The 22700-nt window shown below is 44.7% G+C and overlaps 1 protein-coding gene across 3 annotated transcripts in view; it reads left to right on the forward strand.

Moving 5' to 3' along the window:
• Nucleotides 1-22700, forward strand: part of DTD1 (D-aminoacyl-tRNA deacylase 1) — a 175087-nt gene that overhangs the window by 151068 nt on the left and 1319 nt on the right. For 2 of the 3 annotated variants that reach the window (XM_044263526.1, XM_044263527.1), the window contains one exon: nt 8358-8529. In XM_044263526.1, the coding sequence (XP_044119461.1) occupies nt 8358-8510 (153 nt within the window). In that variant the 3' untranslated portion in view covers nt 8511-8529. Of the gene's footprint in view, nt 1-8357; nt 8530-22700 lie in introns of those variants that run through there. The other variant, XR_006386158.1, reaches the window with a different exon arrangement.

Raw genomic sequence — 22700 nt, forward strand, 5'->3', positions numbered from 1 at the left:
CTTGGAATGCTAAGGGTGGCAAACTATCACAGTCTGAGGGGTCATTGATTTCCCGAGGGTGAAAAAGACTTTAAAGAACTGAAATTAAAATTTCAGGTTAGGGGCGCCTGGGTGGCTCAGTGGGTTAAAGCCTTTGCCTTCAGCTTGGGTCATGATCCCGGGGTCCTGGGATTGAGCCCTGCATCAGGCTCTCTGCTCAGCGGGGAGCCTGCTTCCTCCTCTCTCTCTCGCCTACTTATAGATCTCTGTCAAATAAATAAATAAAATCTTAAAAAAAAATTCAGGTTATGTCTTTGATTCCTTTGAGGAAGGAGGTGTCTCTTCTGTCAATCCTAGGCTCAAAAAGGAGAAAGAAGAGGGCGCCCGTGTGGCTCATTAGGTTAAGCATCTGCCTTTGGGTTAGGTCATGATCTCTGGTTCCTGGAATCGAGCCTCATGTTGGGCTCCCAGCTCAGCGGGGAGTCTGCTTCTCCTCCTTCTGCCCCTCCCCCTTGCTCATGCTCTCCTTCTCTCTCTCTCTCTCTCTCAAATAAATAAGTAATCTTTAAAAAAATTATTTTTAAAAAAATTATTTTTTTTTTAAAAAGGAGAAAGAGGAAGACCTTGATATGGTTTACATGGGATGTATGGGAACTTAGGAGGACATCAACAAGAAGCTGTAGTTTTTTGCTATCATTGCCCCAGACTACGTTGGAAGCAAATTTAAGACAGCATCTTACTCTAAGAATGATCCTTCCATCAGGAATTCCTAGGCACCTGTTTTGTTCTGAAATGACTTGGAAAGAAGTCAGTTTTCTAGAGCCCCTTCAAACCTGCACCCAGCCCCTAGAGGTCTGGCGGGCTCCAGTGTTCCCCAGAGAGGCAGGCAGAAGGGACAGTAACAGCAGACATAGGTCAGCTCTACCAGCTCTGCTTACCCCCTCTCACCCATGTAGGTGTCCCCAGCTGTGGGGCAGCAAACCCCACCTGAGCATCTCCTGGAGTGGGCGGAGTCCAGGGGAACCTGGAGTCTGACCGTACACACAGCGCTGAGCACTCAGGTTTTCTCAACAGGGGGCTCTTGACACATTAGTTGGCACCAAAGGCTGTGCTTTATGTCATCATCACACTGGAACATTCCACAGTGAACAGTGAGCAGCCTTTGAGGATTCCTCTGAAGTGCTGCTTTGTGGGTGAAAGGACAGGATGCATAAGAACAATTCCCTGTTCACTGGGTGCTCTCCCCATGCCAGCGCCAATGCCAGGGCCACACTCTGTCTCCACTCAGGCCCTGGGCCAAAAGATCTTGTGGGGGATGGTGTGGCATTTACAGAAGAGCAGATGGAGGCTGGAGGTGCTGCTGTCTGGGTACAAGACAGCCATGCCTGCCCCGGAAGCCAGGACTCACCTGTAGTGCTGATACTTGGTGTCACTTGGCGGGGTGGGTCCCCTGTGGTTTCCTTCCTCCTAGAGCCGGTAAAGCGCTGGGCAAACGCACAGCTGTTGTGACAACAGTTTGAGTCCCCCTTCCCTCGGAGCCTGTCACTCTTCAGACAGACCAGGGACTGCTCGCTCACCTCTGCCCTCACTCATGCATGTTTGGTGTGCGCGGCCCCATTCTGGTCATGTTGCCCTTGTTGTCTGAATTAATGGGGAGCTCGGGGAAAATGTGTTCCCCGGGCTCCCCCACACCGCCAGCACCCCCAGCCTGCCATGCTGCTTTGCCCCATCTGGTCTGTTCCCAAGTGTCTGGCCGTAGTTACCACCAGCAGTGTGTCAACTCACCTGCCTTTCCCGGTGGTGAAACTTCAGTTCCTGCTGGTGGTGCACCCTCACCGTCATTCATCCTTCACTCTTTCCCCTATTTTCCTGGGTGGTCCCCACCTTCACCCTGGCCTCTTGCTCTGCAGCCTTTCCTTGTCTTCTGTCATCTGCCGGTCGTTTTCTGCTCAGGGGGTCTGCACTGCCTGTGCTCTTGGCCTCCATGTGGCAGTGAAGACAGAATACACAGGATGATCCCGGTCTCTCCTCAGCCCTCCTGCAGGATGTCAACTCCCACCCACCCTCAGCCCTGGCTTCCATTGGTCCTGCCTGACCTACCTCTGCCAGTTCCTTCCCGACTTCCCCTCTTTTTTTTTCTTAATTTTTTTTTTAATTTTTAAAAAAGATTTTATTTATTTATTTGAGAGAGAGAGAGAGAGAGAGAGAGAGATCACAAGTAGGCAGAGAGGCAGGCAGAGGAGGAGGGGAAGCAGGCTCCCTGCTGAGCGAAGATTCCCAATGTCGGGCTCGATCCCAGGACCCCGAGATCATGACCTGAGCTGAAGGCAGAGGCTTTAACTCACCGAGCCACCCAGGTACCCCCTGACCTCCCCTCTTGAGACCCACCACACTCTGGCCACTCTGTGTTCCTTGCTGTGATGCTCCGGTACTGACTGCTTGCTTTGGTTCCCTGGTCCATGGCGGGGCCTTGAGAGTCCCCATGCTGCCTGCATTCTCTTGATGCTGATGGCTGGACTGTTTTCCTGCTCTGTGTGAGCCTTGTGTCAGTGGGTGGGCCTGGGGCCGGACTCCTCTCTCTCACCCTAGTCTGCCTCTCTTACTGCTGTTGACAGGCCACACAGGGTCTTTTCCTGAGGACAAGTGCCAGTGACATTAGAGAGCTAACTCTAGGGCCTCGTTGCTTTGGGGAGTTTTGGAATGGTGGCAGCTCTCAGGAGGAGGAGGGGTTGTTTGGAGGTACACAGAGACTTCTGGAGAGCTGTGGCAGGGCTGAGCTGGAGGAATCCACTATCCTGTAGGGGAGGTCCCCCAGCTCCTTCCTACTTAAGCCATACTCAGGTAGGTTTATAGCTCTTGCAGCTGAAAGCAAAATATCTCATGAAATACCCAATGAACTAAATGAGAACATGGGTGTTCAGTAGGTCATGTCACTTGCATTCAGTTTCACAGCACGCAGGTGGCTGAGATGGGACCAAACTCTAAGCCCATTGACACCAAACTCCACATTGTTTTCAAGGAGCCATATGCCCTCTTTTGCTTAATTGATGAGCTTCATTTAAGATGTATAATGAGCACCAGCTATGAGTCATGCCCTGTTCTAGGTGCCAGGGACACAGAGGAAGGCCAAGCAGGCCCCTTGGCTTCCTGGGGCTGATTGTCTACCAGGTATGTAGTTGGTGATCTCCACTTACTATGAGCCAGGCTCTGCTTTAAGCACTTGACATGTATGAAGGGTAATATTATAATCCCCATTTTTTTTCTTTTTAAGAGAGAGAGAGCGGAGTGTAAATGTTGGGGGTGGGAGGGGCAGAGGAAAAGGGGGAAGGAGAATCTTAATCAGGCTCCATGCTCAGCGCAGATCCTGATGTGGGGCTTAATCTCATGACCCTAAGATTGTGCCCTGAGCTGAGATTAAGAGTCGGACGCTTAACCAGCTGAGCCACCCAGAGGCCCCAGTAATGCCCATTTTAAAGCAGAGGAAGTTGGGGGTACTGGCAACCCCTGGCACTCTGCCTATAGTATACAGCAGGCCAGGCTGTGACCCTTCTTTGCCCTTGTCTTCATTGCTAGAAGGGATGCAGGGTCCTTGAGGCCATCTATTTGCCAAATTAAGGAGAAACTGGTTCTGACATGGGTCCAGCTCCTAGGTGGTTTAGCAGCAAGCTGCCTGTACATTTTGACCTTGATGGTTGAGGAAATGAGAAGGCTCCAACACAATAACTCAGCCTTAATTAGCTGGGAGCAAGGCTTGCTGATAAACCTGTGTTAATCGGGGAGGGAAACCTTGTACTTTAGACCCCCCCGTACCCCCTCAGGGCCTGTCAGCTATGACTTCCGTTGCACGCCCATGTGATAGCAGGGTCAGACATGGACACCTCTGAAGTAGCAAGTGGCTCGGGTCAGCAGGGAGGGAGGAAGAAGCTGGAAGGATTACTGTCCCTGTGGTGCCGGCAGCTGACAGTGGTTTCTCTGTGGGACGCTGATGAGAATACAGCTGTCACTGGCTTATTCAGAGCGAAGGGGATCACTGGGGCGGGGGGCAAAGTGGAGGTTCCAACAGGTGGCCTGTATCTGTCCTATTGACATGACATCTTTCCAGATGTTTAAAAAGAAATGTGAATGTCATCAGGTGGGACTTGTCCACTCCAGTGTGGCTGCAGTCTCTACCATGCCCTGTCGTCTGGTACTTTGTTACTTCCATTGTTGTGCTGCCTGCCTGGTCTTTCATGGTGTTTTGGCTTGTGAGCTGTGCAGTAGTGTGCGTGTGTAGCTGCCTGATCCTGACATTATGCAGTTCGAGCACGGACCGCTTTAGGACAGAGAAAATCCTTTATTTGCCCTGGATTTAATCATGAGTTAGGGAGTTTGGGGTCTAGATATTCCCATGCCCCCCACCTTAGCCCCCTTGGAACTTTCTAAGATTCACTGTGAGAGGTACAGGCTGGCCATAGAACAGTTATCCAGTCCCTGGCAGCGTCTGTGTGCCCAGAGCTGGCTGTGGAGGGTTGGATTTCTCCCTATAACACTAGAGCCTGTATGGCTTGGACAGTGTTTCTTTGCATTATGGACACCCTCATCAGTTAATTAAAAAACAAGCAAACAAAGAAAAAACCAAAAGTACTGTGCTTCAGTGTTTGTTTGTAGATCATGGGTTCATGGGACCTGTAGTGGTTTACATTCTCCTTGACATGCATCTCCCTGTTAATTTGAAAGCTGTTGACATCCTACATGATTCCATATGCATTTCTGATTTCTTCTTTCTCTTTCTTTTCATTTGTTTCCTTAAAAGAAAAATCCAACTGCTTTCTTGCCTTGAGATGTGAATTCCAAGTTTTGGCTGCCTTGGATTCCAAGTTTTCTGAGAGAGGGCTTAAATTTATTAGGTTAGTTCACAATGTTCTCACAGAGAACTTCGAGGCATGGAACCATATGTGGTTGGGGTTGTATTAAGATAAATAATGTAAGAGAATCAGCATTACATCGTTCACAGAAACTTGGGCTATGCCTGTCGCTTCAGTAATTATCACAGATGCTTTACAAGTGTGGTCCGTGGTGGGAGGGGACAGGGTTGGGGTGAAAGGTCAGATTGATGTTTCCACAGTTTCATACTCTGTTGATGGCACCTCCAAGTCAGTTCAGAATCAGATGGGTACTGTGGACATTGCAGGAGTCTCTGACAAGACTGCTTTAATTAGGAATTATTCCCATCACCAGGGTCTGGCTTTTCACCAGGATTTAAGAATAGAAAGTAAAGAATAGGTCAGTTGACAAATAGGCCTTTGCATGAGATTGAATCTTAGCGGTGGGGGGAGGCTTGGTTTGGCTAAGTCACTGGTGATACTCAGATTTTCTATATTTACCTTTAAAGAGGGGACACAAAATGGAGAGGGTCTCTTTTTAAAATAAAAATCACGCTTTCTTTGTGCTTAACTTGGAACATGTTCATGATTTTATGTGTGTGTGTGTGTATAATTTGTCTATAGATACATATATTTATTATACATACATGTATAAACACATACACAGACACTGATGTAAATGTAAGCTGCTGGCAGCAGAAGGCAACTTCGCACAGTTCACTGCAGCACATTGATTTCCAGATGTTTGGATTTCATGAACTAGGAATATTAAAAAAAAAAAAGAAAGAAATTGGGGGGGGGTACTGCGCAGCATGGAGTGCCAACTCTGTGTTTTCTGAGATCATTAACAAATTTCTTTAGTGATGGTTGTTAGCTAGACTTATCATGGTGATCAGTTTGCAGTATATACAAATACCAAATCATTACGTGTACACTTGAAACTCCTATAATACATGACGATTATATCTAGCTCAATAAAAAGGTTTTTTTAATTGTATTTAAATACACATGAAATTTATCATCCTAACCATTTTTAAGTGTGCAGTTCAGTAACGTTAAGTACATTCACATTGTGCAATCCAAGATCATTTTTGGAAAAAATAACAGAGCAAGACAGAAGGACCCCATATACTATCTTCCTCATGTCATAAAGAAAAGGAGCATTTTAACAACAAAAGGGAAATGAGAATGGTAGGCTGTCACCTTAAATGCAAGAAATGGCTCTCTTCTCTGTTGCAGAATAGTACAGAGAAATAATGCCACAAAGTACACAGTTCAGTAGCTGATACTTTCTCCAGACTTCGTTGGTGAAGGAAGCTATGTATGTGTTGGTTTACATCATGGTGCAAGTATCTTATTGTCAGGGGTCCAAGTGCCAGTAGCAAGCAGTTTACATATCTATACCTGGTTGTGTTTTTATAAAAGTAAATGTTGAGGGGCACCTGGGTGGCTCAGTGGGTTAAGCCTCTGCCTTTGGCTCAGGTCATGATCTCAGGGTCCTAGGATCGAGCCCCACATCAGGCTCTGTGCTCGGCAGGGAGCCTGCTTCTCCTTCTCTCTCCACCTGCCTCTCTGCCTACTTGGGACCTCTCTCTCTCTCTGTATCAAATAAATAAATAAATAAATAAACTTAAAAAAAAAAAAAAGTAAAAGTTGACAGTTCTGGTGGAAGCCTGTGTATATTCATTCCACTGTGATCCCATTCTCTTCTCTGTGTCCTCAAACTTAACTACTTTACTGAAGTTGGCTTGTATTCTCCTGGTCAGACCATATCGTCAAAAGCCTGTTAGTATAGTGTTTTGTGTAACTGAAATCCTGCCTCATATAGCCTTCTGAAACTTCATTTGGGTCACATAACATGATCTGTTTTGATGCAACTAGATCTGCTTTACAGTATTGCTTTATTTGACTATATACCGCATTACATTTATCTGTCCTTCTATGAGTGGACATTTAGGTGATGTCTGGGTTTTTGCTGATACAAAGAGTAGTGCAGTGCTCATTCCTGTGAGCCTTTCCTATGCACATGAATGGGAATTTACCCAGGAAAGTTACTTGGGAGGAAAGTTGATGGGTTAGAGGTGAAGTGATGTCTTCATTCGCAAAGTCTAGTTAGCATGTTACCCAACCTAATTGTTCACTACAGCTTTTCAGGGAAGTGGGGGAGTGGGAAAGATAACATTATAGGTCAACCATTAGTAAATTTGGTTTTCTGGACCAAATTGAGAGTTGCTGATTGTTGATCTATCTAAAGATTCAGTTCAAAGTCTGTCTGTAATCCAGAGATGACATGGCAGGTTAATTACAGTGTTTTCTTTATATGCTTGGGTGAGGGACAGTGACTGACAGGGAGAAGCCAGCTCTTCATTAAGTTTCCCTCTTTCGACGTGAACTATAAAATGTTTGTAGTCCTGGTCTGGGAGGCACATGAAACTGGGTGTTGCTGTCTCATTACAGATGGCTTTTTTTTGGTCTAGAAAATCCTGTGGGCCCAAACTTGGCCAGTGTGCTCTGACAAGTTTCTCAGCAGGCCGTTCTTGAATGGTCTTGCTGTTGCTTAGGGTGTCAGATGATTTGTTTCTTTTGACTGTCTACTCTGTGTTTTCCTTCAACACATTGCGGAGACTAATCAGGGGGGAAGTGGACCCAGGTCCCTCTGGAGTCGGATGCCAGAGTCATGTCCCCTAGCTGGCCCAGAGGAGGTCTGAGAGGGCTCCCAGGACCAGTGTCCCTGTGTAGCCCCCATGAGGCCTTACTGTGAGCATTTACAGTTTTGGTTGTGGGTAAGTTCAGTCTCAGAGAACAAACAGAACGGAGACGATATCTTAAATTGCTTAACGTCTTTTCTAAGAGGTTTTTCTTTTTTTTTTTTTTTTAAAGATTTTATTTGTTTATTTGACAGAGAGAGATCACCAGTAGGCAGAGAGGCAGGCAGAGAGAGAGAGAGAGAGGGAAGCAGGCTCCCTGCTGAGCAGAGAGCCCGATGCGGGACTCGATCCCAGGACCCTGAGATCATGACCTGAGCCGAAGGCAGCGGCTTAACCCACTGAGCCACACAGGCGCCCTGCTTAACGTCTTTTATTCAGAGTTTTCTTTCCACCTTCAGCACATAGAGGAGTGTGTTGGTCACGCTTTAGAAAAGAGTAAGTAGGAAGACGACTTGGTTAGAAAGAGGTATAGAGACATCAGAGGAAAAAAAATAACAGAATAAAAGCCTTTTCACTTATAGGGCTCTTCTCAGCCTGTCGGTGAAGCCTGTTGGTTGACATGGCAAGATGAGTTACGGGTGGAGAAAAGTCCAGAGAGATCTCGCGTGTGACTAATCTGTGTTAACAATTTAGGTGCCCAACTGACAGACATTTTGCAGACCATTTGGCACATCTGAAACCCTGTGGCACACTGGTTTATCAGACAGAAGCATGTTTAGTGGTTGCTGCGTGTGAAGTAATCGGTGTTTTGGATAGAGAGGTACATGTTTATGTTTGTAAAACAAGTCTTTTTACTTTTTATAATCAGCTGTCAAAGCTTGAAAAACAGCAGCAGAGGAAAGAAAAGACCAGAGCCAAGGGGCCTTCTGAATCAAGCAAAGAGAGAAATGCCCCCCGAAAAGAAGACCGCAGTGCCAGCAGTGGGGCGGAGGGCGACGTGTCTTCTGAGCGGGAGCCATAGACTTAGGGATGGAACTCAGGTAGGAGCCTACCCTCCCTGCATATGTCTTCTCACATTTTGGGCAAATGGTAACAAATGGAGGACAGAATGGCTTTTGAGGCAGAATTCATTTTATGGGCATTCACCCATACCTTCCTGGAAAAGTGGAGGTGCGGACAGGGAACCCTTGGGCCTGGGGTCTCCTCCTTCCTCACTTGCCTTTGTTGGCCGTAACTGCTGCTCCTGTGAGCATTTCCAGCATGTTCGCAGATGTGCGATGCAGGCTAGGAGCCTCACCCGAGCCCTTCCTCACCACTGCTCTCTCCTCTCCAATCCTGCTTTCAGCATCTCCATTGGGGACCACGGTCGCCTGCAGCCTGCTCTCCCAGAGCTGCCCCCCTCATGTTCTTCATCCTTCAATTCATCCTGCCTGGCACTGACTGTACTCCTAGTTTCCCTTTGCTAAAGCTGGGCTTCATTCTCTTCCCTTCCACAGCCAGTAGTGTCTCTTAAGTCCACCTCCCTGCCTGAAGGTCAGAGGTGTCTAAAACTTGATCCAGCCATCTGAAGGCCTTTGCTCAAGCTCATTCCTCCAGCAAGCACATTATGAAGAGCCCTTTACTTATGAGAGTTTGCAAGTTCAGGGAGAAGCATAGAAATAATCAGCAATGTGGTTTGTTGTGGAGGGAATGTGAGGGGGCAGAGAGGGAAACTGGGGAGGTTTCACAGAGGGGAGGACCCCAGAACCAGACCTTAGAGGACATATGGAAATGGGCAGATGAGGGGCAAGGGTGGGAGCTGCCTAAGCCAGGAGAAGAGCAGATGTAAACATTGTTGGGTGTGGGAAAAGAACAGAGAGTTTTGGAACAGAGGTGGGAAAGAGTGGCTGAAACACTGGCTACCGTTTGGGTTGGGTAGTCAAGGGATCTTCCATAAAATTAGAGGAGGAGGGTCCTGGTTCATAGGGCCTGGTGTGCAACTGGCCAATTTGGATTTCATTCTGGCATGAACTTCTGAAATGGTTCAAATGTACAGGTGACATAATCAGGTCCAGAGTTTAAGGAGATCACTCTAGCAGCTGAGGGGAGTGAGGTTGGAACCAAGAGGCCAGTTAGGAGGGAGTAGCAAGGTAGGAGCGAGGTCTGGCAATACATTTTGGAGCCTTCAGCTTATATATTGTCTTTGGTTCAAACCAAGTCAACATACAGGTGTGTCCTGGAGGTGTTGAGCGGTGAGAGAGGAGAACATTCATAAGATGGTCTTCTGCCTTCTCTTTCCCTTCCAAAAGGGAAGTCCATCTGTGAAATGACCTTTGGGATGCGTACTACCAGACACTGAGCTCTATTACAGAGTCTGCAGTGATAGTCGGGTGCACTAACACAGACTGGTTTACAAACACAGACAGACCAAAGGCACAGGACAGAGAGCTCAGAAAGGCTATGTCATGGACTCACTGGTAGTTTTTTTTTTTTTTTTTAAAGATTTTATTTAGTTATTGGACAGAGAGAGAGAGAGAGAGAGATCACAAGTAGGCAGAGCAGCTGGCGGGTGGGGGGAAGCAGGCTCCCTGGTGAGCAGAGAGTCCAATGCGGGGTTTGATCCCAGGACCTGAGATCATGAGCTGAGCCGAAGGCAGAGGCTTAACCCACTGAGCCACCCAGGCGCCCTCTCACTGGTAGTTTTAAGGGATGGGAGGCACTGGATAATCAATCCTGTAATGTCCACTTGACTTTTCTCCTAATCACTCTGTTCCCTTCCCTGTTTCTATGGGGGGAGGGGTGGTGACAGAACTGTGGTCACTGGTCTTGGGTGATTTTTCTCACACTCACATGAAAGTGAAGCAGGAATTAGAGGGAACCGCCCTCCACCCCCTTTTCTTGGTCTGAACCTCAAGACATGGGTTTTTATTCATGAACTGAAACAGTTGGTGTCCGTTAGGGAGAACCTTCCAAAAAGTGCTATGTGGTGTCTGAATAATGTTAAATATTCATGAATACACAGTAATATTTACATGTGTAATCTGTGGCCTTTATATCACATAAAACTTCCATTGCCATCCCTTCAGAACTTTGTGGTGATTTGCTCATATCAGTGGTCAGTTTTGTCATCACAAATCCTGCTGGCACCTCTGACTTATGGGCTGGACAGAAAGCCTCAGTCTGAAGGGTGGAGCACGGGGTAGCTCTTGAAGTTCCTTTTACAAGTACGCTCGCTCTGCAGGTCCAACAACAGCTCAGAAACTCACTGAGTTCTCATTTCCCTCTGGCCAATTTCTGTGTGACAGTAAGTTGTGTCATTTTTGCTTCCTTGGTTTTTCTTCATTAACTTAAAGAGTCAAACTCCTTCCCGTCACCAGTGCTATTGTGAAAGGCACGCAGGTAAAGGCATAGTGCAGGCTGACTGTCCTAGCAGGATGGGGTGGGAGGGCAGGTCCGTCCCCGCCCCCCCGCAATGTGTCTGTGGCACCTCTGCTTAAGCCTCCCCTGCCCCTTGGGGATCGTGCTGGAGAGAACACCCCGTATCCACTCCTGCCACCTGAACCAAGGATGAAGGACTGGCCAATCTGATGGCCAGGGAATGACAGTCATTATAGTGGGTGATTCCTTGGTTCATAAAATTAACTACAGCACATGCTATATACTACCATAATAATTTCCTTCCTTGGTTCAGAAGCAAAAATCCAGACCCGATGTTTTCTATTTCTTCTCCTTGGACGGAGGGCAGCTGGCCAGCCTGCATGGTGTTTTGCTCTCTTGGCCCTACTCTGACACGGCACCATGTGTTTTCCCTTCAGCTTTAAGATTATATAAATAATAACCTCTTCCCCAGTGAGTGTTGGGACTTTTCAATAAATTTTTAAAAATTGAATTTTCAGACTCTCATGCTGAACTCAATGAATAGATAAGGAATATTCATTTGCCAGTAACCAAACCCAGCTTAACAATGTAAACACACAAAAACACACAAATTCTAATGTGTCTTGGATCTTGTATTTTCAAAATGGCTTTAAAAAATTTTTATGTCACCTAGTTGATTTCTTTCTTGATTATATTATCTACCTGCTAATATTGTATTTTTATATTATTAAAATTATTTGTATTATTGTATAATGGTATTATTGTATAATTAAAATGAATAATTTTTGTATTTTTAAAATTCGATGTTTTAATTTTTGATGTAATTGTTTCTGTACAATACTTTGAATCTTTGTTTTATTTATTGGGGGTACTGAATTCTACTCTTTATATCAGTGCAAAACATAAATATCTATTTGTGTTAGATTTTGGCCTCAGAGTAATCCCAGTAGATTAGTTTTAGTTAGTTAGATGAGAATAATTCCAGTAGAAAGGTATCCTAGGCATTAGTATCCTGTGGCCAGTGGGCAGCTTGGGAGTGGTTTTGCATTTCTGTGTGCAAGAGGAACTCCAGAAAGCCCATGCACAGAGGAAGAGACTGTGACTTTGTGTCTCAGAACATCCTGGAGGACATGCTTCACAATAGGAGACAGCACACAGTCAGATGGGGAAGAGGTGAAAGTGCGCGTTGCTTTCTTAACATCTTACAAAGTTTAAAAGGCGAAATTTCTCATAGACTTGTAGGTATTTATTTTTTGCTTTTCTAAAATCAGTGGAAGTTTAAAACCTGTAATCATATTTAATTCTCAAGTTACTGCAAATTGGGTAGTATAGAACTTGGGGTAAATCATGCTACAGTTGACCCTTGAACAGCATGGGTTTGAACTCTGTGGATCCCCTTATCGTGGATTTCTTTCAATATATATGTTGGAAGATTTTTTGGAGATTTGCAACAATTTGAAAAAGTCCACAGATAAACCCTGTAGCCTAGAAATAAAAAAAAAATTAAAAAGTTAGGCATGTTGTGAATGCATAAATGTGACTACCATAAAATACACATAAACCTATTATAAAAAGTTAAAATTTATCAAAACTTATACATAGAAAAACTTAACAGACCATATGTGGCACCATGTACAGCGGAGAGACATGTAAACAAGCGTGAAGATGCAGTATTAAATGGTAACTGCATAAAATTAACTACAGCTCAGGCATTGTGAGTATCTGCGTCAGATGTTGTGTGATGTTCCATCATCTCCGCGTGAGCAGTTTGTCTCTACAGAAAATGCCCCAGAGGACATTGATTAGTAAGGAAGAGAAAAAAGTATCAGGATTTAAGGCAGGAAGGGAGAGGCTAACTGCTGTTCACTGTGCAAATGCAGTTGGATCGTGGTAAAAAGTGATCTGTCGCAGTTCTTGCACATTTTTCATCATGTTTCGTGCAATATCCTCACCCTTGAATAACACTGTGGGACCCATCCCAGGTGCCACTAGTGCTGCTGGAAGTGCTTCCAAGAACCAGAGAAAAGACATGACACTGTAAGAAAACGTTGAATTGCTTGATGTGTACCACTGTGGTCTGAAGCTGCAGTGCCCATTTCAGGATAAATGAATCCAGGGTAAGGAATATAGTAAAAAAAAAAAAAGGAAGAAAAAGAATTTCATGAAGCCGTTGCTGCAGCTATGCCTGTAGGCCTGGAAACCTTGCACTTCTTGATTGCTATGAGAAAGGCGTACCTATAGACTGAAAGATGATTTGAGAAAAGAAAAGTTGAAATCATTATGTGATGACTTAAAGCAAAAGGAAGGTGAAGGATCTAAAACTGGAAGGCTGAATGCCAGCAAAGGATGGTTTGATAATTTTAGAAAGAGGTTTGGCTTTACAAATATCAAGCAGCTTTTGCTGACCAAGAGGCAGCAGACGAGTTCCCAGACACCATTGGGAAGATCACCGAGGAGAAAGGATATCTGTCTGAACAGGTTTTTAATGCAAAGTGCCCTATTCTGGAAGAAAATGCCCCAGAGGACATTTATTAGTAAGGAAGAGAAAAAAGTATCAGGATTTAAGGCAGGAAAGGAGAGGCTAATTGCTGTTCACTGTGCAAATGCAGTTGGGTTTATGATCAGGACTGCCCTTACTTATAAAGCTGCTAACCATCCCCTGCTCCCAGCCTTGAAGGGAAAACATAAACATCAGCTGCTTCCTTTTTGGTTGCATAACAAGAAGGCTGGACAATGAGAACCCTTTTGTTGGATTGGTTCCATTGATGCTTTGTTCCTGAAGTTAAGGAGTACTTTGCCAGGAGGGACTGCCTTTTAAAGTTCTTCTGATACTGGGCAATGCCCTGGCTGCAGAACCCCATGAGTTCAACATTGAAGGTGTCAAAGTGGTCTGTGGTCTCCAAACACATGGTCTCTAATTCAGGCTGTAGATCAGGGGATCGTGAGGACCCTGAAGGCTCATCACACACAGGACCATACGGAAAGCATAGTCCGTGATCTGGAAGAGAACCCCAACAGAACATCAAGAAGGTCTGCAAGGATTACTCCATTGAAGATGCCACTGTTATTATAGAAAATGCTATAGAAAGCCATCAAGTCTGAAACAATAAATCGCTGCTGGAGAAAACTCTGTCCAGATGTTGTGCATGACTTCACAGCATGTACAGCAGAGTCAGTCACGGAAATCATGAAAGAGATTGTGGATATGGTTTAAAAAAAAAGAAAAGGTGAGTTGAGGGGGTGAAGGGTTTCATGATACGGATCTTGGAGAAATTCGAGAGCTAATGGGCACCACAGAGGAATTAGCAGAAGACAACTTGAAGAAGATGAGTGCTTCCAAACCAGTGTCGGCGATGGGGAGGAAGACCTAGAAGCAACAATGGCAGAAAACAAACTAGTGTCTGGCAGAAGGGTTCCAGGCATTCCTGACTGCTTTTATGATACAAATGCTGAAACTGAAGCAAAGGTAGAGAGGAAGGATTGGTGCCACAGAGAAGCATTTTTGGAGAAAAGAGAAAGCAAAAATGTTAGAAATGATGAGATTTTTTGTTTCCATAAAGTTACACAGAGTGTGCCTGCCTCTCCTGCCTCCATCTCCCCTTCCACCTCCAGCTCCTCCTCTGTTCTGCCACGCCAGGACAGCAAGACCAGCCTCTCCTCTTCCCCCACCGCCTGCTCATCGTAGGGATGGCGAGGATGGAGACCTTACTGATGATGCACTTCTACTTACTGAATAGTAAATAATCATCCTGCTGTACAGTTAGAAAACTTATGGGTTGTGTATGTGTGATTCCCATGTGAAAACCTAGCAGTTGTACAGGCCCGACTGCGTGAGACGTTTTGTGTCATCGTCATCACTGCCCACATATTCATTGTGTGCAAGATGCATATGGAAGCGGAGAGCCTATCCTTAGACAGGTGGAAGGTGAGTGATATTAATGTGAAATTGATGACATGTTTTTCTCTTACTGTTTTATAACCTTGCTTTCAAAGAATTACCATACATTGCGTCTCTCTGTCTTAGAACTGGACAAAGTGCATACTGTCCTATCATCAGAGGTATGTGGCTCTTAAAACAGCGTTAACAGTGTTTATAGTACTGTTTAATGAATACAACTGCAAAACCGTATGCCAGAAAAATTGTATAATGATTCATTCATTAGCCCATAGGCTAGGCTACCGTAAAGCAATCCTGTTGCTGCCTCTTTGTTATCAATGCACTTAGCATTACACCTGTAAATAAATATGAATTTCTTTTTCACACCGTCTTTTCATTTTTGGTGTCTGGGGTTAGTAATATGGATAATGCATACAGTGTTTTGTGTTCTGTAGGACGATGACGTAGGTACTGACAATTCATTTTGCAAACAGATGAAAGCTTCTGGTGCCAGTAGATACAGGACAGGACTGGGGATGTATTTTCTCCTCATGATTTTCTTTTCTTTCTTTCTTTCTTTTTTTTTTTTAAAGAATTTATTTATTTATTTGACAGACAAAGATCACAAGTAGGCAGAAAAGTGGGCAGAGAGAGAGGAGAAAGCAGGCTCTCTGCTGAGCAGAGAGCCCGATGCGGGGCTCGATCCCAGGACCCTAGGACCATGACTTGAGCCGAAGGCAGAGGCGTTAACCCACTGAGCCACCCAGGCACCCCTCCTCATGATTTTCTTAATAACGTTGTTTTTTCTCTCGTTTACTTTCCTATGAGAACACAGTGCATAATATGTATGATGTACAGAAAATGTGTTGTTTATGTCAGTAAGGCTTTGGTAAGCCTTACTGACTATTATTAGTAGTTACATCTTTGGGGAGTCAAAAGTTCTATGGATTTTCAACTGTGTAGGGGTTGGTGTCCCTAACCTCCATGTTATTCAAGAGTCAAAAACTAGCCATAGAAAGGACACCAGGGTTGGGGAAGCAAACTCAAGGGAACTGCAGCCCTGTTATCATTATGGCCCTGGGGAGGAGGTGGGAGAGAAGGTGGATGAGCAGGAATGACGTATTGGGGAGACCCTATCTGGCAGGAGGGAAGGTGAAAGAAAGCTTCAGGTTAGGAGAGGGACGGATGGAGAAGCCCAGGGCCACACCTGGTCTTCTGGCACCAGGCTAGAGTCCTTGGGCTGATGGTTGGGTTGTCAGGGAAGCTGGACACCTGGGGGCCTGTGCTTTGGTCCCTGGTGAGAGTCCTGGCAGGAGACTGTTGTGAGGGATGGCGGTAGGTCTCTGCGAGACTATTGCAGCTGAGTAGAAGGGGCAGCAAGACGTGGTAAGGCAACAGGATACAGCAGGAGTTAGTAGAGGGTCTCACTGCCCCATGAGGCGTGTCGAAGAGAGGGTGTGGGGGTCTGCTGAGCTGACCGTGGGTCCAGGTGGAAGGAGGGAGTCTGCCCCAGAAGCTGAGAGAGCCAGGAGGGTTGTGACCTCCGCTCTCCACAGCACTGCTGCTCTGCAACTCTGTGGGTCTCAACCACCGTCTCCATGTGGCTCCCAGGGTGGGATGTGAGGGGTCTGTAGTGCTAGTGAGGGCAGGAATGGAAATGAGGTGAAGTCAGGCAGGGGTGGGGGCTGTCACTCCTGAGCTATCAAGTGAGGCTCAGTGGTGTCCCTGGGGCTCAGCACCAGGTACAGAACCACACCAAGCACCCAGGCACAGGGGCCATTTGAGGACTCAGCTGTTCTAACACCCAGGTGAGCAGAATTACTGTGGATTCTAGATTGTGCTGCTGCTACCCAGTGGGATGGAGGCTCGTGAGGATGTTTGGATGGGCTCGTGAAAATGCAGAAGCCACATTTTCTTCGCATGTTTATGGAGCACTGTCTGGCTTTTTGACTGAGTGCAGGAGGCAAACCATTTACTGATTGGCAGTTTAAGGTGGGTGTCCAGTTGGACTTCTAACCAGAGGAGGCAGTGGAGGCCTGGTGGCTGGTACTGACATCCAGACAAGGACAGACATGAGGGGTCCTTGGAGACCCCACTGCTGCAGCCAGCCAAGGGCCAGGGAGGAGCTGGGCTACCCCCACCTCTGGGATGATAGACATGTGCTCAGATTTGAAGACCATAAAGGAGGCCAGCAGTAAATGACAGCTGCTCCTCCAATTACATATTTGGGTTTTTTGTTGCCCATGGGTTTTTGTTGCCCCATCTGCTGAAATTTGTCATCCCAGTAGACCCATGAAAACATCACCAAATATTCAGATATCTTTAAGAGCTGAATTAAATAGTGACAGAAGGTGACCTTGGCACTGACTGTGCTGCACAGAAAAACAGCAGCCCCACCCCTGCCTCAGTGAGGGGAGCTGCAGTTTTCATTTGCTTTTCTTTACAAACAGAAGGAGCCCTGGGGAGCCTCATAGGACCTAAGGGAGTAGCTTTGAGTTTCCAAGGCATGAGAGAGAAAGAAAAGGCAAAAGAAAATGGAGTGAGAGACTGCATGAGCTCGGGCACAGTTTTCTTTGAAAGTGAGTCAGAAGCCTTCAGAGGACACTCCCAGTGTGCTGACATTTCTCTATCACATTGCAGATGTTTCTTATTTTATCAGATGGACAGGGAAGTGCTAAAATACACTTCTGTTTTTGTCCTCTGTCTCATTTCTTCAGGCTCATTCACCTTGTGTGGAGGGTTCAAGGTTTCCTCTGAGGCAGCAACTCCTTTTGCCCCCCTTTCTGGCCATAGCCAGGGCACATGGCAGCCTTTCACGAGGACCGCATGCTCTCTGCCTTTGAGTGCAAGGTCAAGTATTGCCTCATTTGAGTATTTACTTTGCTGCCGTCATTAGGGAATGAGAGGAGCCCACTCTTGAGCAGTACCCCACATTTCTGTCCTCAAATGTCAACACACTTGAAACAAAGCAAGGAAAGTGTATTGGAAGCTGCCATCTGATTGCTTTTTCAAATTGACCTTTGTCTGAATAAAAGATGGATCTGGCTGAGCACCTTTCTTCCTAATGAGCTAGAGAAGTTTGTGTGTATTCAAGGATAGTCGTGTTTTCACTGTTTTCTCCCCAACTTGTAGAAAGTAGAATCTCTTTCATTTCCACGGCTTTCATTTTGCTTCCCTGTATCAACATTCATTCCTAGTTCAGGTGCTGGTGCTTCATGTATAAAACTGTGCCTTGGAGGTGCTGTTTTCATTTTTTTGAACTTTAAAAGTTTTTTTTAGTGGTCGCCCTAGATGTTGTAATACACACCTTAAAAAAAGACTTATTTATTTTTTTGAGAGAAAGAGCTTGTGAGCGAGTGGGAGAAGGGACAGAGGAGGAGGGAGAATCCTCAAGCTGACTCCATGCTGAGCACAGAACCCAATGTGGGACTTGAACTCATGACCCTGAGAACAAGACCTGAGCTGAGATCAAGAGTTGGGCACTTAACCAACTGAGCCATATAGACACCCTGCAAATCCAAGTTTCTGACCCATATCATGTTTCTTCTGCCTGAAAAACCTCTTTTAACATTTCTTACAGTGCAGATCTAAGAAAGTCTATTTGCTTCACTTTTGGAGGGTAATTTCAGTGGTACAGAGTTTTAGATTGGTGGGTTTTTTTCTTTCAGTGGATTAAATATTTTATTGCACTCTCTTCTTGCTTGCATTATTTCTTCTGAGAAGCCCTTTGCACTTTTCATCCTTGTTCCTCCATGGGTAAGGTGGGTTCACAGCTGTCCCTTCCTCCTTCCTCCTGTCCTCCCATCCCCTTCAGCTTCTTTGAAGATTTTCCCTTTCTTTGTTTACAGTTTGGATCATTCTTGGCCATTATTATCTCAAATACTTCTCTGTTCTCTTTCTTTCTCTTCTTGGTATTCCAGTTTTGTGTATGTTATGCCTTTTGCAATTGCCCCACATCCCCTTCCCCCCATTCTGTTGTTTCTTTGCATTTCAGTTTGGAAGTTTGTTTATTAACCACTTTTTAAGCCCACTGATTCTTTGGCTGTGTCCAGTCTGCTGATGAGCCCATCAGAGGCATTCTTTCTATTACGGTGTTTTTTATTTCTAGCATTTTCTTTTGATTCTTTTTGGAGTTTCTTTATCTCTGCTGCATTACCCATCTGTTCTTACATATTGTCTGCTTTACACATTAGAGCCCTTAACATATTAATCGCAGCTATTTTCCCTTGTCTGATAATTCCAACATCTGTATCACATCTTGAGTTTCACTCTTGATGACTGCTTTGGGTCTTCTGAGCCTCTTGAACCTGTAAATGTTTGTCTTTCAATACATTTGGGAAATTTTAAGCAGATTTCTTCAGAAATTATCTTCTGCTCCATTCTCTGTCTTCTAACCTGGAGGAGGTTACTGTTCCCAAACCTTAATGTTGTTTTGAGCTTTGTTATTATACAACAGACTGAACTGCTTCCTCACTGATACATAGTCGGCACATTATGTTACTTTGCCAGCAGTAGGGTTGGATTTTCTACTGGTCTAGGCTTCCACCTCAGTTAGAGATGTTACAAATATGTAATTACAAATATGTAATTACAAATATGTAAATGTTAGAGAATTGGCAAGAACCTGGCTGTAATTATTAATTCTGTCTATTGCTGAAGTATTGAGCTAAGCTTTCAGATAACCTAGAAGTATGCCATTTAATACAGTAGGTGCTACCTGTGCGTGGATATTTGAGTGTAAATTAATTAAAATTAAACACAGTTTAAAATTCATTTCCATAGTTCCATAGCTACATTTGGCTAGTGGTTGCCATACTGGGTGGTGCTGACATAGAACAGGCCCATCTCTGCAGGAAGTTCAGTTGGACAAGTGAATGTTCTGAACCACTATCAGTTCTGTAAGACTGGCTTGATTAAATATGTACAAATATACATGAGCAATAGATAGGTGGAAGTTAGGCCAAAAATAAAAACTAATTGCTGTCAGTTTCTTTTTTTAGTGTACCATACCAAGCTTTCCTGTCTCATTGCCTTCCTTCCTCCCTCCCTCCCTTCTTCCCCTCCTTGCTTCCTTCCATCCTTCCTTCCTCCCTCCCTCCCTTTTTTTCTTCTTCTTCCCTCCCTCCCATCCTTTCTTTCTTTTCTCCTCTTGTCTTCTCTTTTTAAATAGGCTCCACACCAAGCATGGAGCCCAATATAGGGGTCAAACTCACAACCCTGAGATTGAGACCCAAGCAGAAATCAAGATTCAGAAGCTTAACCGACTGGGCCACCCGGGTGCCTAAGATTTTCTGTCTTAATCAGGAAATTGAGTCACTGTCCTCATGTTCTCATCACCAATTTGGGCCCATTTGCCCTCACGTAAAGGCAGAGATTCTTCACTTGACAATTCAGTGGAAGGCTCACTGGAATTTCTGTAAATGCTAAGTCAGATTGAATCCTTCTCTGATAACGTGGACTTCTCAGAGACTCATGTTTTCTCATAGAACAGCCTTTCTTTTCTAGGTAAGTGGAATCAGATTAGATTCCTAGTTGTAGCCTGAAATAAATACATAAAAGCTGGGTTCTTTTGACAGTGGTTTGGAGAGCAGGTCTGTGGTCTGTGTATCTTAACTCAAGCACTTACATTTTGTGGTTGCTTGAATGGCCTGAAGCCAGAAGCAGATCAGCTGGAAATCAGCATCTTTGAGAGACTCAAACAGGCTGTTGAGGAATTCCTTTCTTCTGGTGCTGGACTATTCCCTATTGCCTCTGATATTTGCAGGCAATAAAAGAGAACCACTCCAGAAGGTTCTTTCTATACGGCTTTGAAATTGCGGTGCTACATTATCTCAGGCATGTACTGTTCCCTGTTAGGTGCCTCCAGCCTGTAGGTCATGTCTGCCCTCAGACAGCTCACCTGATTCCCAGGGACATCAGAAAACTGTACTATGCGAGCAGATGCCATCCTTTCAAGGCTCTCACAGGGAGGCACATTACCCTTCCTCCAGGATTTCTAAATTTCCACTCTTTTGTGCAGAATCATGTGTTTGTTCCCGTGCACATGATGTCTGCTTAGTGCTTGTGATGTGACAGGTGGACCACGCAGATAGCTCCCTCCCGGCCTCGCCTTTCATGCTTCAGGCCATGGGACGGCTATGATCTCCAGCCACACCCACCTGACAGCCAGCGTCCTGGCCCCTAGGTTCTTCCATGGTTATGGCTAAGAAAATGAAAAGGAACATTTGTTAAAGGTGAGACTGACAATAAAAAGCAGTATCTATTTGACCAACCCATGTGGTGAGGCAGTGGCTTTTGGGTGGAACAGTGTCTGTTTTTGGCCAGAAGGCTCTTGCATGCAGCTTGGGAGCTCATCACTCGTGTTGTCACTGTTGATACTGGGATGAGGTGTGCCTCTTGGGTATCCCAGTATTAGAACAGTTCATTCTGAAGGAGTTCTTAGTTTAAACCCTTCAGATTAGGTGCTTTATGAAGTCCGTAGGCCTGAGTGGTTTACTGTAGAATTTGAGAACCCCTGGGATGAAAACTCTCAGGATCCCTTCCAGTTCTGTGATTCTCTGGGAGGGAATTGGAATTTCTGAATTGTCTTTCTCATAAAATTTCTTTTGAAAGCCATTTTGTATTGCAGAATTAATGTTCGTTCATTACAGAAAATTTTTTAAAATGCCAGAATGCTCAAAGAAAATAAAAGTCACCTGCCATTTCATCGAAGATAATCATTATTAACGTAATGCTTTTATAACATTTTCTCTAATCAGATAATTCTGTATCTCTTTCTCTAATTTTACATAAAGACAGACTATATATAATGTCATATAATGTCACTGCTTTTATCATCTGATGGAATATTGTGAACATTTTCCATGTCATTTATTCTTCTTCAGCAAACTTGACCATTTCCATCTGCACATCAAACATTGGAAGCGTAAATTTATGATCTCAAAGCTTTGAAACATGTAGAATATTTATTTGAAGTAAATGTAGAAGAATAATATACTAAAGCAGGATCCCAAAGCTCATTTTAAAAGTTCAGAAACAAAGGTTTTAATCTGTACCAAGAAAACGAAGTTCCCCAAAGGTCAGTGTGAGATCCAATATCAGGATTTTAATTTTAAGTGTTGCAGATGAGGAAAGAGGCATTAATACAACTCAGGTGCCTAGATTTGGGTTAACATCTTGATTAAAATACAGGAGCATATGGATTTCTTACCCTGACTCAAAAATGGACGTAATATGGTCCCCAGAAATTATGTTGTGTAATCCCTATCCCTTTGTGGTCTTTGAGATCTCTCTTAGGAAGTAGTGCAGGACTGTGGCTTGTGGGTTTTAGAGCATGAGGGTAGACCTTGGGGAAAATTTCAGTCCTTTGCGTGGGTCCATATACAACTGAAGAACAAAGCTGCAGTTAAGTTAGCCTTTCTAGTGTGAGTCCATGGGCCTCCATAACCAGCTGGGCGCAGGAATGGAAGACTCCTAATTCTGTGGAGGTATCTGCTCATAATACGGCCCTTTTCTAAGAATGCAACCTGTGCTGGGTTTGTCCAGAAGCATATTCAAAGATGTGTGGTATCACTGTGCAACCTACTATTATAAGAAATTTTTGCTTGTACTGAAGTTCACCCAATTAGAATTTAGATCTAAGGGAATAGAAACTGTTGTTTCTTGGATGTCAATCGCCTGCCTCACAAATGTTGGCAAGATGAGCTGGTTTTTCTTGTAGCCTCAGAATTATCGAGGGAAACTTGAGACACTGGGATCTTTTATACTGAAGAACCTACCATCCTTTGAGTAATATTAAAAATAACTCAAAAGCAAGTATTTAGTTTATTCCCTGTACCTATGCTTTATTTAGGTTCCCCTCTACCTCCCTCATGATTGAAAGGATTTGGAAATGAGACTTTTGTGTCTTTTTTCAAGGACTTTTTCTATTTCATCTGTGTTGTCTGATTTGTGGGAATAAAATTGTTTGTGACATAT

This window comes from Neovison vison, chromosome 8 (genome assembly GCF_020171115.1).
Source record: "Neovison vison isolate M4711 chromosome 8, ASM_NN_V1, whole genome shotgun sequence".
Lineage (NCBI taxonomy): Eukaryota > Metazoa > Chordata > Mammalia > Carnivora > Mustelidae > Neogale > Neogale vison.